At 42.9% G+C, this 17,802-nt stretch overlaps 1 protein-coding gene and 1 pseudogene across 9 annotated transcripts in view; both read right to left on the bottom strand.

The window, feature by feature from the left end:
- Positions 1–17,802, bottom strand: part of ELAVL4 (ELAV like RNA binding protein 4) — a 92,631-nt gene that overhangs the window by 11,354 nt on the left and 63,475 nt on the right. For all 9 annotated transcript variants that reach the window (XM_039885698.1, XM_039885674.1, XM_039885647.1 and 6 more), the window contains exon 3: positions 13,756–13,859. In XM_039885698.1, the coding sequence (XP_039741632.1) occupies positions 13,756–13,859 (104 nt within the window). The remainder of the gene's footprint in view (positions 1–13,755; positions 13,860–17,802) is intronic.
- Positions 3,530–3,648, bottom strand: LOC120623095 (uncharacterized; annotated as a pseudogene).

Raw genomic sequence — 17,802 nt, 5'->3', positions numbered from 1 at the left:
CCGGGAACCCTATGTGACTGCCTGAACAGGGTATCAATCCACACAAGGTTCTCCTACCCTTGTTCTTTAAGGGACAAAGGCTTTCGGGTTATAACTCTGCAAAACTCTTTTAGGCATGAAGAAGGCTCAGCTCAAATGCAACCTTCTCTAAACTGCTTTCCCTGATCTTACCTCCTCCTAAAACCTCCCTCACCCAGAGGTGCTCTCAATGAATGGCACCTATGGTACTTAACCTGTTCTGACTTTAATTCACCATCTCTCCATCTAGTCTGATGATCTCCTTGAGGTCATGGATTGTATGTGTGTGTCTTATTCATCTCTGTGGCTCTAGCCTGATATCCACTGAGTACTCAACACCTGAACGAATAAATGAACACCCACAGATCATAATGAATGATGCTGACATTAATGGTTCTGGGGAGTTAACTGAAGCTTGGATTCCTGAGAATTAAGGGGGATCACTGAGAGTTAAGCAAGGGGATCACAATGTTTGGGGTTGGAAGGACTGAAATGATTGTTCCAGGGCTAGACATCACGTAGAGTCCTTCTCTTAGCAAACATTTCCTGAGGCACAGTGCTGTATGCTGAGGAGTACGACAGGCAAGAAGAAGGCAGCCTATCTTGCTTGAAAGGACCTCCAAGTGCAATGGATGCAATAGATAACACACAGAAGGTACTCGACAAATGAATTAAATAGAAGAATGGAGGAGTACACAATATGGGCCAGTGATCACAATGCTGCCAGCACGTGCTATTCCAGGGCTATGTATAGGTGCAACTGGAACACAGAAAAGGGAGGGACTAATCTCCCTTTAATTACGGGTTAAAAGGGAGAGGAAGAAGACAGAGCTGAAGTGAGAAAAGTGGTGAGACAGGTGGTATGACACTGCGGTGCGATCAGGGAATGGTGGCCTGATGATATCCCTCTTGTATTGTGAAGACTGGTGAGAAGATGGAAGTCAAAGACTTAGGGTAGTGCCTGCCTGGCACCCAATAAAACTCAACAGATAGTAATGACCTTGATTTCCATTAGTTCTGGGAAGACAGAGCTGGGATACAGAGAGGAGCAGACTGAAACAGACCAGCCAGGGAAAGGGAGCTGGCACTGGAAAGTAGAAGATACAACCCAAACCAATTCTTCAAAAGATGATTCTGACAGAGGCAGAATCTCAGCCCAGGAGAAATACTGCTATAGATCCCCAGAGACAGACCCCAGTTACAGAGCAGCAACAAATCCCAAAGCACCTTGATCCTTCTCTACCAAGTCTAACTCCTGCTGCTTAGTTTTTCTCCTCTATTTGGAGCCTTAAGTCTATTGTTCTCTTAGTCCCCTATCCAGAAAATCTGTAGAAGTAAGAAATGGTCAAAATGACAGTAAAAGAATCTTCACATGTTTAATATCTAAAACGCTCATCCCAGTCTCTAAATTTTTCAAGTTTCTTCATACATTTATTAAATCCTCACTGAGCAACTACAAATGGCAGACCCTTTGTTAGAGTGAAACATTTCTTAAAAATCCCAATTTTCAGCTCCTGCAGAGTCAGGCATTGCTGGCTTATTAACCCCACTGAGCCAGTGGCCTAGAGCCTGGGGCTTCCAACGCTGGAGACAGCACTCTAGAGAACCCCATGCCTTAGACTGTGAGGATCTTGCTTGATTCATTCATCCAGAATCTCTGAAGACAAGACTGGCATTTCTAGGCCAGCACCGATCTTGCTCTGGAGCTCAGAGAGAGCAGGGAGTGGGGAGGCCATGCTGCTCTTTCTGAGGAAGGGTGGCCTGAAGGCAAGTGATGGTGAATGCCTGACTTTACAAATGCTCTTGAGTAAAGATCTGCATTCTCTCCAAACTCCACATCTCTCTCCATCCCTGCAGGCTCACAGTAACCATACCCTCTCAAGAGTGGCAGTACTGAGATACAGCGTGGAACTCTGAGCCCTGACTGTGGGCAGGCTCCAGCATTCACTAGCTGTGTGACCTTGGGCAAGTAATTCGATCTCAGTAAGTCTCAGTTTCTCTACCGGTAAAAGGGGGGCAATTTTCTTTTGATGGTTTATTGTGAAGAAGTGAGATAATAGATTGAATGTGTCTATCATATACCTAGAATTTAATAGATACTTGGTAAATACGATTGATTATGTGATGAGTTATACAGGTTTTGTGGGCCAGCCTGGGACTCTAGCACCCAGACTTAAGACACGCTTTTCAATTTTATACCACACAAGTAAACATCTGGAACACAACCAATGAGTGCCTAGAGAGGTACTCTGTCAGTCTAGGGGGTCTGGATCATCGTTTACCACTTCCTTGCCGTGAATCTCCGCTAGCACATGACTATAGATTCCACTGCTTCGCATCCACAAAGCACTTTCTATTTTCCTACGTGACTTTACGAGGCTGCTCTCAGTGATTCTCACCAAGGTGGTAAGGCAGGCATGTCTCTCCTCAGACAGGGCATCAGGACCATGGCTGGGGGCTGGCCCTTTCCACACAGCACACACAGGTTCCTTCACCTGTTCACAGCCAGGGCCTGGCCCGGGCAGGGCGGAGGAACAGCACAGCCTGGGCAAAAACATTTCCTGAATCATCTGGCAACACCTCGCCCCTTGTCTGATCTGCCACGGTACAGAAAAGTGAGAGGACTTAGAAAACATGATAAAAGTAGGATCTCGGGTGTCAGGAGGAGGATAAAGTGAGAGGAAAAGGCATCCTTCTCTGCACTGGAAGGTGCTCCTTCAGAAAAACACTGGTATTAGAAGATGGGAGTTCCATTCATTCTTCCCCTTCCTGAGCACTTACTGTGTGCCAGGCCCTGTGCCGGGGGCTGGGAGCATCTCTGCTTCAAGGACCCCACAGTCCGTGAGGGAAGTAAGCAAACAAATGAAGAGTGCGATGCAGAAGCCTGTTCCTGACAGGAGTACTCGCTTCCCACTCTCAGTGTTTCCTTGCATGTGGAAGGAGGCCACTGGAGTAACGGTCTTTGTACCCCCTTCTTTGTACCCCCTTCCTCCTTCTTTTCCCGGGAAGTGAAGTGGCTGCTCTGAATGGGCTTCAATAAAGGAAATGGGCATGTGAGCCTCAGATGCTGCCTGCTTCCTCCTTTCTGGGATCCAGATGCCAGCCGAAAGTGCACTTTCTGTTCTAGGCTCTAAATTCGATGGGAGCAGGCTATGCTATCATATGGGGAGGCCTGTGGGGACCAGAGCGCCTGTGACAGGGTATTGTCAGTCTGTCAAGTATGGGGTTCCGTTTTAGGAAACCCATTGTGTCCACGGAATCCATCTGGGCCTTAATTAGTAATAATGACGACCTCAAGAATCCATATGTTTTCCCCTTTTATCTCATCTCTCAATTGGTTTAGAATTTAGATGTGGAAAACAGAGGTGTCATTTGTTGGGCCCCTTTGAATTACAGTACGGACCTCTATCACTGACTGAATGTTTTCTTTTTTCTTTTAATATATTTTTTCAAAGGTTGCTTTTTATTTATTTATTCATTCATTCATTCACTCATTCATTTATTTATTTTACGCCTACAGCGCCTGGTCTTCCTAGGTGGTCTCCCATCCAAGTACTAACCAGGCCTGACCCTGCTTAGCTTCCAAAATCAGATGGGATCGGGCTTGTTCAGGGTGGCATGGGTATAAACTGAATGTTTTTATGATTTCGGCATTCTAGTCACAATGCTGCTAATCTCTACAACCATGGTAAGAGGAAATAAAGGTGATAGGCGAGACTGGTGATCCTGGCAGAAAGCACTATCCTTGAAATCTGCTTCACAGAAACTTGGTGCTAGAAGTGGCCTCAAAAGTTCTGGGCAGGATCCAAGAGAGCTGGCCACACGACTTACATATTTCTAAGGACAGGAAGATCCTACACCATCACTGGCCATCACTGATTATTAGAAAGTTCCTCCTTCTATTGAGTTCAAACCTGTCTCCCCATAGCTTTCATCCCTCTATTTCTATTCCAGCTCCACATACTAGGAGTGTCCTTCCTGTCCTCATCACCTCTTATCTTGTGGGTCTCACTGATAGGTACGAGTTAGAGTATGAGGCAACAGGATTTTGAGACAGGCCACTCCATAGGAAGTTCTTTTTTATGTTGCCTTGACTGAAACTGAGCATCTATTCTGGAATGGAAAGGAAACAGAGATTAAGAACCAGGGCTTTGAGGTTGGAGAGATGTGGATTTAAATCCTGACCACTTACTTGCCATGTGAACTTGAGGTAAGTCACTTAACCTGTCTGACCTGCATCACTTGAATAACATAGTTTAGAAGCTTTCTAATAGAGACTTTTGAGTTGAGCAAGCTCAGGCATATAGGATTCCTGGACACAATGCCTGGCACACAGTAAGTGCTCAATAAATAGTGGTTTTGATATAATTACTATGAGTTAGGCCTTATGCTAGACACCAGGAGTGCAGAGATAATACAGTGGTCCCTGACATATAGGACTCCTAATCTAGCAGAGGAAACACAGAGACCAATCATTTCAGAAGATCAGGCTGCAGACTTTCCCCAGTCTGCTATAACACCCTACTCTGAGTGAGCACAAACTCCCCAGAGCATACAGATCCCTGGGGGACATTCACTCCAAAGAGACCAGGAGAACAGACTTTGGTGCTGCCAGGGCCTTCTAGGAGCAACCCTCCCAGGGGCCTCTTATCCTACCTCCAAGAGCAAGGAGAGAAGAAAGAAGCCAGCTGGCTTCTGAAAACTACGGCTTTGATTGTAATGACTGGCTTACCCTTTTGCCTGCGGCTGCAGCAGTGCCCACAGGCAGGACAGGTGTTGGCTTATATGGCTTGACTCATAATTTCCCCCACCTGCCACCTGATACGCGCTATTTTCTTATAGGGGGCAAAACCTAATGGTAACATTTCTAAGGGAGTTCTGAATGTGTCACTTCTCCCTGCTCGAACACCTTCAATGGTTCTCTAGTACTTTGTTATGGAAGTTCAAATCCCTTACCTGAGCATTCAAGGCCCCTCTGGGATCCAGCCCAATCTATCCTCTCCTGCTAACCCCTCCAGGCACACCAGGTCTCAGTTCAAACAGAAAAAGTGAATATGCGCTGAAGGTTTCTATTTCTACTTCTTTGTTCTTGCCGTTTGTTTATCATCATGGCAAAATGAATTACCCATCCTTCCAGCCCAGCCTGAATGCTGCCTTATCCCTGAGCCCCAAGCACAAATGACTGCTCTCTCCTTGGACTCTAAGGATGATGCACACTTCAATGGCAGCAGCTATCACACCCTGTCTGCCATCACAGCCTTCTATGCTAACACTGCATCTGCCTTAATAGTCTGAGCATTCTGGTGGTTTCTGCAGACCTCCTGTGGCATCAGTCTCAAAGTCTTACATAGGCAAGGAGCTGAATAAATGCTCTATGAATTGAAGTGAAAATGTACAATATACTGTATGCAATAAATTTTAGCTCCTTCCCCAGGAGCTGATTCTCATGTGAAGAAGGAGCTAGAGGGAGTCACAGAGTTGAAAAGTATCCAAGAATATCATGAGAATATCTGGCACACAGTAGGCTGAATAAATATTTCTTTTTTTAAAAAAATGGTGTGGTGATAGATTCATGCACTTTACAACTTCTTTTCAAAAGTCCATTAAATTATCAAGGGGGCTTACTTAGTACAAGAATCTCACTGTCTGTCTAGTGGCCCCCAGAAGGGAGAGATGAGCTAATAGTTTCATGGCCTTTAGTGGAAGAGCTGGTCTCAGACTCAGGGCTTCAGACACTCAGTTTCCTCACTAAACTGCAACACCTGACTCTTGCTTTATGAAAGACTGATAAAATTACTGTGGCTACCTGCAGGCTCCATAATTTTTGCCACTATACAAAGCCTTTTATATACACTGCCTGAGGCTTAATAAGACTCAGACTCATTCTTTATTCTCTTACACGTCTCTGAAACACATAGATAGAAACAAGTCGTCCCTTCTCCTCATGTAATTTTCACTTTAGGAGTAACCTTATCCACTGTCATCTTCATTCTGGGGAGCGTTACTTGAACAGGTAAATCCTGATTACATATAAGTGAGATATTATTACTTCTATTTTCCAGATGACAAACTCTGGCTCAGTGAAGTCAAATTCTTGTCCAAGGTCACACAGCTAACCTAAGGCAAAGCTTGGATAATGACTCCAAGTTGGGCTTTTTTCGCTATGCCGACCTAACATGGAATAAAAGCTGTGTACTTGGCACAAACTGCTATTTCCCTGGATTGTTACCAAGCTGAAAAGATCACACTCTAATATCTTATTAGTTAAAATGTCGGAGCTAGAAAGAACCAATCTGCAGATGAAGAAATAAGTCCAGTGAAGTAAAGTACGTTCTCAAGGTCATCCTACTAGTTTTTGACAGAGCTGGGACTCGACTCTCCATCTTAACTCAGAGCTCTTTTGGCTCCATAACAAGGGGGAAGGGAAGAGGGATGCGGCTCTATGATCTTCCATGGGCCAGTTGATTTGCCCCAGGGCTTCATGATGACCATGGAGAAGTGATTCTTTATTCCCCAGGGCCACTGATGTTTTAGGACAGCCTCGCCCAAAAGGATGTTGTGGGATCATGAAAACGTTCTAGATCTGTGCTGTTCAATATAGTAGCCACTAACTAGCTACCTGTGGCTACTGAGTACTTCAAACTTACCTAGTGTGACTGAGGGACTGGACGTTTCATTTTATTTCATCTTCTTTTAAATTCAAATAGCCGTATGTGGCTAGTGGCTACTGCACTGAACAGAACAGCTCAAGGCCCAGAAACAACATAAAGTTATAGCATCTCAGAGCTAGAAGGGACCTTGAGGATCATTTAGTCAGACTGCAGTCTGGTATAGGAATCCTTCCTACAAAATCCCTAAAGACTCCATTTGAATGCTTTTGACAATCAGGGACTTACTATTGCCCAAGGCAAATTTTCTACCCTGATAGCTACAAAAGTTCTCTTCCTAGATTCTTGAAATAATCTGAGCTATAGATTCACTGCAGACTTTTTCTTCCCTAGAGACTGGAAAGCAACCAATATGGGGTGAATATGTGAGTGGAGCACCCTCTTTGCTTTCTTTGTCATTTGCCTTTGGACAACCCTTAGTGTTAGGTCTTTCAAAAATGTGGAGCTGAGAATGGGGTGGGTCGACCAGAGCGGATGAGAAAGGACCACCGTTTCCTGTGATCTGGAGTCCACAGTCTCTTAACATAGCAAGATGTGCTGACTTTCTTTCCTAAGCAGCTCACATTGCACTATTGACTGCTTTTACACTTGTAGACTGCTAAGGCTCCCAAGCCCCATCCCACACACTTCTGAAAACCTAGGTGTCCGCCCAACCTGGACCCTCAGACACAGGACACTATGGATCACCTTTAAGATACTGGAATCATATCAACCTCATTGGGCAGACAGAGCAGGGAAATTGTCTCTCGGACTCCTATCCCTGTATCTGAAATTATTTACTCAAAGGCAGTTAAGAGGGCCCTGGGAGGCATAGTGGCCAAAAAGAATCTCTCACAGGAGAGAGAGAGCAGCCTGGTACAACTGGGTAAATGGGTCTCCAGTTTCCACTGGCGTTGGCACATGCCCTCTCTTGGCTCCTTGGGGATTCAGTGATCCAGCTGCCCTTGCTGACCTTGGCAGCGAAGTGCTCCCACACTGGCTCTGACTATAGCCGTGATGGGGGAGGAGAGAAAAATGCCTTTTTATTAACAGGACTGAGAGAGGCAGTCTATTATTTCTGGGAGGGGTGATATCCGTCAGCAAAAAATGATCTGCTAACTCTCTGGGAAGCATTAAGAACAGTGATAGGAGAAATAATTGCTTATGCCAAGTGCAAAGAAAAGATGCCTCAGCGGAATGGAGGCCTTTAGCAAGGCAGGTGGATGCTGGGGGGTGGGAGGAAGGCACAGCTCCCTGATGACCCCTGGTAAGAGAAAGAAGTGGGAGGGGTAAACTGGAACCTGCAAAACTCAGGTGTAGAAAGAACCCCTGGAGGCACCCTTAGCGCTATTAGGAGAATAAAGTGAAAATGGAGTAACAGCTAAGCAGCATCACAGCAGAGAGGCTGGAGTAAGGAACTTACTCTCCCTCTCCTTCCCAAAGAAGGGAGGTTTTTACTTCTGAAAAGCCTTCACTCACGTACCTTCCCGTTCTCTAGTCTTGCTCCCTCTGGAGCTGGGCTGCCGCCACACGATAAAGCTTCTTTCTTCTATCGCTCCCTCTCTTGACTGAGTGCCAACCCTCCTGGGTTCACCGAGTTGCAGGAACAGCCCTTTTGTCCCCTCATTCTCAACCTAATCCTGAAATCACTCATACCTCCAGTTTGCGTAAGAGCTGTGTTCTGGGAATGTTTTACTTAAAGTCACATTTTTATAATTTGAGTAATAGCTTAATGCAATTATTAGAAAAAGACAAGACACAAAATCATTTGCAAGCATGTAATGCAATGAAAAAAGGAAGGAAATACATAAAAGTGGTAACTGCATTGAGTTGGGAATGGCTGATACTGCCTTCATTATATGATAATGCATTTTCCAAATAACTTATTAATAAGTATGCCTTGTGTTTTAAATGAGAAAAATGCTTCCAATAGAATTAATGAAAACAAATGTCTAATGCTGATAAAAACCTATCACGGTAGCCTGCAAGCTGCTGGTTTCATTCATCAAACACCCAAGTGACACACCATTGCTAGATGAACCTTCCTAGAATTTTACTTTGACTAGGACTCTCTCCTGCTCAAACTTTGCACAGCTCCCTACTTCCCTGCACCCCCTCCAAATCAAACGTAAACCCTGTAGCCCTATGATTGCCCTATCTCACTGCATTAGAGTTGGTCCTTTGCATGTCTGTGTCCCCTATGAAACAGAACCTTCCTGAGGCAGAGCTGTGAACGCTTCTCTAATCCTACTCTTCAAACTTAGGTTAAAATCCAAGGAGTCCCACTGCTGTGAAAGTTTTAGTGGGGATGATTCCAAAACCTCAAATCTCATTTTGATCACTTTTACTGAAGGTTCTCAGTGTAATTTGAACACAAATCCAAACTTTGGGTAAATGTATCCTTCTTTTGAAGCACTACAGAACCATCTAATTTTCTTTGCTCCTAATTAATGTGTCAAAGAGCTGGATCACTGCAACTGGATGCAATGTAGTGCTTCTTAATACAAGGCTGGAATTGCAGTGCAAATTCAGAAGCTGCTCTTTTGGAGATGAGGGGGCTTCAGGACTGGGACAGGCATTGGTGTGGGGACAAGGAGTACTGGGAATCATTTTCTAGAGTCCACAGCCATTTCACCTAATGCTTTCCAGAGTCTAAAGTGATCTATGTTGGAGACAAATGGTGGGGGCACAAACCAAACAAATTATACCCCCGAAGCCCTAAGTGGGGCAAAGCATCTCCACTGGGCTCAGGGTTGTAATGCTAGGAAAAGAAAGACCCAGTTTCTCAAGGGGGGAGCCAGGATGCTCTGGCAGGCTAGACAATGTAAGCCTCATGTCTGATGACACAGATGGGAGAATCTCCAAGGCACTGCCATCTCTCTGTCACCTAAATCTCAGGACTTAGCACAGAGCCTGGAAAGTAGAGGTCCAAGAATAAATGATCCGAAGTCACGACTGTGCCCAGGCTGATGGCAGAAGCCCCAAACCACAAGTCTGTTTACTAAAGAGCCTGAAGGAGACACACAATTCATTTGTTTGCTTTTACTATCTTGTTCCCATGCAGGGAGTATAACCAGTGTGTGTGCAGTCAAATACACTCCCACACACTCACAAAATGTGTGTGCTGCTGAGCAAACAGGCAGTGTGACATTCTAATATGTCTGACCTATTGCCAGAGCTCCTTTTAAAACATATTTTCTTACTCCAGATCTCACCACCAACTGTGTGGTCCTGAGTAAGTCTCTTAACCTCTCTGGGCCTCCGTTTCCTCATTTGTATAAATAGCACCTCCTTATAGGACTATTTTAAGAATTAGAGCTGATGTGTATAAAGCACCCAGCCCTAAGGATGTTTCAAGGATTACATGCTATCAAGTATGTAAAGGAGTTAGAATAGTACTGGACACAGAGAAAATACTCATTATCAGGTAGCCTTATTATTATTATTATTATTTCCTTTCAAGCTCATGGTCACATATTACGCAGCTCCTCTTCTGCCAGAATGTTTCACAGAATCTTTGGATGCTAACCCAGATCAACTGTTGGCTACTTATGTGGCTTTGGACAAGTCACTTCATCTCTCTGAGCCTGATCTCTAAGATGAGTGGTGGGAACCTGGCCACATTCTCCCACTAAAGAATTTATAATCCAAAGAACAACTCCTTGGCAGTCACGTGTTTGTAAACACGTACTAGATGGTTCTGAGGAGATCTCTGCAAGACATATTTCCAAAAAGGTACTTATTTTTTCCAGACAGGCAAGTTCCCTGTAAGTCATCCACATGACTCTGAGGGGCATACCTAGGAATCATGCTTTTTTTCTGCTTTGGTGCTGCGTCTACACTTTGATTGTATTCTCCTTGAGGAGAGAGGCCTGTCCTTGCCCTCCACACACACTCGGTATTCATATACAGTAACATTACATCCCCCTTAATAACAGGAAATTAATATTTGTTAAGAGAGAATCATCATTTGTGGGCACCTTCTACTAGCAGCCCAGTAATGAGTCATTCACTTTCAATCAGCAAAATGGTGTTTATGTCATTAAATTTGAGTTCAGAGGCTGTCAACTGCTTGTCCACAGGTCAATTATGAAGTTTTGTTTGGCCTACCTACATAACGCTTAAAATTTTTTTGAGTTGGCATCCAACCGTTAGAAATTGGGAGATTTAGCATAAAAAAAAAAAATCTAGATTTCAGTTTCTATTGAACAATGAGAAGATCCCGCAAGGATCTGGGCTTAAACCATCGGCAGTAGCTAAAGGATAGCTGCCCTTTTTACTGTTCTCTGGCTAAGGTCTGTACTACTCCCTCAGGGCTTCCCAGAACAACCTCTGAATCTAGCTGTTCATCCTTAACCTTCAAAGCTTTGGAATTAACTCTTGGTTTCCCTGCATCTATGTTGTGCATGACATTTAAAGTAGTGTTTTGCATGAAACACTCCAAAAATGTTCCATAAATGTGGGAAGAAGGGACAAACTTGACTAAAGTTTGCAAACATGTACTAGATCGTTCCAAGGGGATTTCTATAATGCATGTTTCCAAAGAAGATACTTGTTTTTTTCTAGATAGGCACTTTCTTCATGGGAGTCAGAGTAGAGAGATAAATCTCATGTCACTTATCAAAGTAAACTGACGCAGAAGAAGTAAACAGTGGCCTGAAAGGCAGAAAAGCAATTTGTAAAAATTAATAAATGATGAGACTATTAACAGCACATGAAAAAGGTTTGCTTTTTTTTTTCCCTCTCCTTTAATATGATTTTTACTTTAAACACTATGTCCCTTTAGGAAAAGGAAGAAAAGTTAATAAAGGAACCCATCACTCAAACTTAATTTTTAGTATGGCAAATAAACTGCTTTAATGAAAGGGCTGAAATCCCCAGGTTTGCACATTAAATTTTCATTCGTTGTAGAGAATGGAAATTATTGATTCAGCCGTGGCATCATGCATTTTGAATCCCACAGTGCCTCAGAAGCCCACGTTACTGCTGGGTGCAAATGTGTTGGCAGCGTTTTGATGCAGGGTGAGCACAGGGTGGGTGGGGGGATGAGGAAAGGAATATAGAGAAGGGAAGGAGGCAGACTGGCTCCTCACAGAAATTAAATAATCAATGTTCCTTGTCTCTAAGACCCACTTAGACAAAGTACTCTTCCAAAGGCACGATCAACCCGGGGTGCGCTCTGAGATCAGAAAAGCTGGGTCCACTCAGTCTTTAGGGAAATGCCAACAGCTTCATGAAATATTTAAGGAAAAAAATGCAGAATAGATGGCTGATGATTTGACCGTAAGCTCTTGAGGGAAGTTTAGATTTCAAGAAAACTATAGAGGAAAGAAAAGTATCTTTTTCATTTCAAGGTCAGGGTATCCATCAAGGAAAGAGTAAATGTCTGACATTCTAATGCTGAATTGGGCAGCACAGAAAAATCAATCAAACTCACAAATACAGCTCTCAACCTGGTGTGGCCTCATCAAAGAGTCAGGTGACATGAGCCTCCCATCTTAAAGCAAAAAAATAGGTATTTTTTTCCTTTGAAAGAAATTAATTCTCCTGCCTCTCAGAGGACTATCCCATAATTAAACAACTCTCTATTATTTCCCTGTTAGAGAACGCATAGGGATAGAGACTGAGCCAACCTGAATTAAGCCCATTTTGGGGTCTTTGTGTACCACAGACTGTATGAGACCAGGAAAGCAATAATCTTTTTAAATAAGCTAAACTCAATTAAAAAAAATAAAACTTCTTAAAAGAAAGGCAAGAAAGAAAGAAAGAAGGAAGGAAGGAAGGAAGGAAGGAAGGAAGGAAGGAAGGAAGGAAGGAAGGAGTAAGGGAGGGAGGGGTGGCGGGAGGAAGAAAGGAAGGAAAGAAAGAAAATCACATAATATATTCCAAAAAGAGAAGTTTTTTGTTTTGTTTTGGTTATATTTTTGTTTTGATTACCTCCCAGCTAAAATTATCTTATGCCACTAATCTCCTCTGTCAGTCTGGATGTTGAAAAAGTAGCTCTGTTGAACTCAAAAGTTCTGGTTGTCTTTTCAGACACTGAGAGCCGGCGTTAGCTATAGATTTCCTTTCCGGGAGAGGTTTCTCTTCTGTCCTACTTTGCATCAGACTTGCTGTCGTGAGGATAAGAGAGCCCAGGAGACACCTCCCCATGGTTTAATAGGCTATGAAGGATGGGACTCATTAATTGGCTGGCAGCTGCCCCCAAACAGGATGCTGCCTGGAGGTGGGAAAGAAGGGAAAGGGAGGCTGAGGAGAAGGCAGGCTCCATCCAGGAGCTCCCCACTGGCTGTCAGAAGGGGGCCTTAAAGCAAGCAGCACCATCTCCTGAAGGATCCCCACAAGGTGCAGTCCGTTCAGAAAATCCAGCCACAGAAACCTCCACCTGGAGGAATAGGCTCTGGGTAACCATTTTTCTTTTTTGACTTAATCCTTCCTGAGATATTATCTACTGGTCTGATTATCTTCAGATGGCTGGAATGTTACTTTTTCTGTCATTCCTTTACTATGTCCCTATCAATTTTATAGTACCTGTCCCTCTTAACTAGTATGTTTATCAACAACTGATTTTTTTCTTTTCTAGTCTTGGTTAGGAGGGTCCTCTATACCCTTAGGTAAAAGCCAAGCTACTCCGCCTGGCACAGAATGCCCCTAGCCACCTCCCATCCTCATTTTTTCATCACCTCCCCATCCAAACTTAGGCCATGCTATTCTAAATGCTGTTCCCACTCACAATATTTATGTACATTTTCACGGCTTTGCATGTGCCGTTCCCTCTGCCTGGAACAGCTTCCCTGCCTTAGCTTCTTTCCATAGCTCTGTTCTGGCCATCTTTGCAGACTCAGGCTCACAGGCCTTCTAGGTGAGGTAGAAGGCCCTCTAGAGGACTGGAGGTCCCAGAGCTCACGGTCTCTCCCCTGTACTCAGCCCTCATCTCACTCCTGTAATGATCTGTAGTGTCCCCCGTAAACGTCTTTTAAGTAAATAAAGAACATGACTTCCAGCTCCCTCCTAGCCTGGACTTATAAGTTCAAAGGAATGAAATTTAACCAGTGCCTCATGAATCAGGAGCCAGCATATCACCTCTTACCTTTATGGTTTTGGTCTGGAGTCTGAGTCCATTTAAAGTGTTGATGGCTTTCTCTGCATCCTTTGGATCAATATAGTTAACGAATCCATACCCTAAACTCTGTCCTGTGGAAACATTTTTTAAAAAAGAGAGAAAGAGAGAGAGAGAGAGAAAGAGAGAGCTCAATATCTTTATAGAGGTAACACTTCCCACTGCAGTGAGTCCAAACCCTCCTCTAGTATACGGTTCCATTTATACCAGGGTTTGTCCCCAGGTTGAGAAATTTTGAATTCTTTCATCTCTCACTCTGGTCAGGCTTTAAACTCACAGGAGCTGCCCAAGCTGGGAATGGGTAAGTGCCCCTGAACATCCACACCATACATAAACAAATGTCCACTTAATAGGAAGAGGCAGGACAGGATAGTGGAAAGACAGCAAGTGTCATTTGTGAGAAGACACTTGAACTGGAGTCCTGGGGCTTTCCCTATCAGCTGCGTGACTTTGGAGACAAGTCATTTAAGCTCCTCTTCCTCCTTCCCTCCCACATTTCTTCTCTGGAGATAACTGCACTTGCCACAGACAGGTTTGAGAGGGTTAATGAGCCATTGTATATAAAATGCCTACCAAGTACAATGCCTAGAACATAGTAGCTGCTCAACAAAGGACAGCTATGTTATGCTCAGTCCTGTAAAACTGGGGCAAACACTGGATGCAGTAGCTGTGTCTGCTGCCTCAATCATGTCAGCCACACCCACACTCAGAGGAATGTAGCAGGATCTGAGCAGCAAAGACTGGAGACGTTATAGTGAAGGCATGGCTAGAATTTAAAGCAGTTGCTACGAATCATTCATTGTCCTCATCATCCCCCCCAGCCCAAGAACAATAGAAAGGGCAGGGGTTAGTGAAAAGAACTGGGGAGCGCCTAACACAAAGGTAGTGTGTAGACACATTCTGCAAAGAGGATTTAGCTACTTTAGATGGAGATGGCATCAACTTGTCTGCAAAGAGAGGTGGCAAGTGACAGGGCTCCCCCCTAAGTGAAATAAAAATAATGTGCTTGAGATCGTGCCACTGATTATAAATAGTCCATCAGCTCTGCCATGTGTCATCAGCCAGAAATATCATTAGGAAACTTTACATTTTCTGACATATCCTTTAAGAAACACAGAGCTCAGGGTGGCTGTAAAACCAGCTTGAACTTCCCAGGCAATGTTATTGATTTGTGGGCGGCAGCAGAGCTGAAGGGGAGGAAGATGACAGGACATCACATGTCAGGGAAGACTGATTACATAAAGCTCTCTTTGGAGTACAGGGCCAGGGCTGGGAGACAATACAGCAAAAAGCCTGCCATGTCCTGGTGACAGGAGCCCATTTCAGCAGCCAAAAAAATCTTTCCAACAGCTTCTGTTTTGCTGGTAAATGTCTGTGTTTGTGTTGGTTGTAGGAGGGAACCTGGGAAAACAAGTTGGGTTCTGGATCAGAAAACGGGTGACTTTGTTACCTTCATATAATGGAAACAAAGAATCATGAAGCAACTCCACTGCATTTTTATCCCCCAAATGGAAAACCCCAAATAACAATACTTTTCATTAGGATATTCCTTAGCGTTTTGAAATAACAGGGTTATGATAGGAAAAGACAGGGCAGGGGCAAACTTTGCTAGATATTCCCTTCACCAGCCAGAATTAGTAACTGAAGAAGGAGGAGAGGATGCTGAGCATACTCCAGCTGCTAGGACCTTTCTCTTTCAATTTCACTGTGCTTTCAGTGTGTATGTGTGTGTGTCTGTGTCTGTGTGTGTATACAGAAAAGTAAGAGTGAGCGAGAGAGAGGTTCGTGTGAATTATAAGACCCTGCCACATGTTCCAAGAAACTTTTTGCAAACCCCAAAATACGAGAGACTAATTTCATTGGTTAAAATATATTGTTTATCCTAAATTTGGCTCCACTTCAACAAGCCTGACTAAATTCACTTAATTAAACCCATTTTCATCATGCAAATTTATCAGTCCTATTTACCTTGTATATAAGAGAAGCCTTAAAAATGTTGTACTAAAATATTTTTACGATTATTTCTTTTAAACAGTCATGTATCAAGTTGAGCTGCCTTAAAGGGCATTTTTGAAACAATAATTTCAATAATAAACCTTAGGTATGAATTCTAGGAAATGGGTCAGATGGCTGATTAATCTATCCAGCTAAGTTTAATTTGTGTAAAATTAAAATGTATATGAAAAAATATAGCCAAAACACTCACTGCGTAACCACAAACATTGGACTTACATCCAAATGGTTCGTGATTCATTGCACTGATGGAATATATATGGATGAATTTATCATGCCTACCAGTGATGCATGTTCCCTGATATACTATCGTTTATTCTAATTATTCACGTATTTATAGAAATCTAAAATAAATACAATATCTATGATTTTTGCGTTCTATATTTTATCTTTATTTTAGACCTTTGCTTCAGGAGGGAGGAAAACACACTCAGGTCCTAGGAAGGTTCTGAAGATCAAGTGAAGGAAAAGACTCTGTATCATATCTACCCGCTTGCCTGTATCAGTCCCAAACCCACCATCACATTAGCACCTGACTGCAATTAGCACAACTGTGTTATCGTTACCTAGTGCTCTAGCGTTAGGGAGAGGCTGCATTTAACATCAAGAATGAGTGTGTTTTTGAGAAAACTAAAAAAGAGATGAATATTGTTTCAGAAAGGAAGAGGAAAAAAGATTGGAGCTTCTCCTTGTATAAAATAATAAACTAAAAACTCTAAAACAGAGCAGTGCATTTAACAAGAGTAGGACAGAAGTGGAAAGACTTGCCTGTGAATTGAAAGATACGAGATAAACTGGCAGCACAATAAAACTACCTGTGGTTAGCCTAGTTCACGAATAGGCTTCCTCGTGTGCTTCTCCTCATCACAGGAGGAGTCCAGCTAAGTCTAATAAAAAATGCTCGATGGAACTAAACATTCTCTTTTAAAACAGTCTAGAGAGGATTAAATCCTTAGGTAGAAAATATAGAAACCCAAGCCTCATTTCTTTCAGGAACCGTTTTAGTAGTTGGGGAGAGTAAAATGAGGAAGAATTTTATGTCTTAATTTTGGTGGCCATATATTTGTGATGGATTATGGATTTGTAGTTCTATATTTAAATATACATAGAAAAATATAGATGAAACACAGTTATGAAGAATATCGACACTATTTCCAAGGGGGCCAAGAGATCCACCGTGCTGGGAGAGCCCAGGACCCAATCAGGAGCCTAGAGCTCAATGAATGTGTTATCTTCATCCCAGACATAGATAAGGTCCTTATATTCTTCTTTTTTCTTTCTCTTCTTCCTCTTCTTCCTCTCTCTCACTTTTGTATGCTTCGGACTCCTTCATCCCTTCCTTCCTTCCTTCCTTCCTTCCTTCTTTCCTTCTTTTCTTTCCTTCTTTCTTTTTTCCAAATAACTACATCTTCCTTTATTAGCTGTAGCAAGATTTGACCATGTACATAGGGCAACAGTATTTTCAGAACAGAAAATTAAATTTTATTTTTGTTCTCGATTTACAAGTTTATTTTGATAGCAAGTTGAACAAATAAAAAGGTTAAATCACTGATGTTATGTTGATTGAGTCATCAATAAAGAAAAATAAGACCAATAAAGAAAAGATAAAATATTATGAAATAAAGACTGCCTCCAAACTTTAGAAACTATGGTAAGTAGCTGGCTCCCTAATGCCCAGGTGATCTACAACCCTTACATGTGACCAGGCCTCAACAGTCCTGTCCAGCAGTCCTCTCCAGTGACCATGCATGGGCAGGAAATGCATTCTTGGCAGTTTGGAATAGAAACTTAAAATTAGAAAGTAGTTTCCAAGGGAAAACTGTTATACATAATAGCTACATTTTAAGGCACTTCAGTGTTTTGGGGTTAAAAAAGTTCTCTTACAAGCTTTTCTTTAATCCGAACCTGAATATTTCTGTTTTTATAAATCGTGCATGCATACACACACAATGTGTCCTCCTACTATGACATGGCAGCATCTCATTCTGTTATAATAATTTATAT

The sequence above is a fragment of the Pteropus medius genome, unplaced genomic scaffold (assembly GCF_902729225.1).
Source record: "Pteropus medius unplaced genomic scaffold, Ma_sr-lr_union100, whole genome shotgun sequence".
Lineage (NCBI taxonomy): Eukaryota > Metazoa > Chordata > Mammalia > Chiroptera > Pteropodidae > Pteropus > Pteropus medius.
The sequence above is the reverse complement of the archived record's forward strand: the minus strand, read 5'-3'. Positions and strand labels throughout refer to the sequence as shown.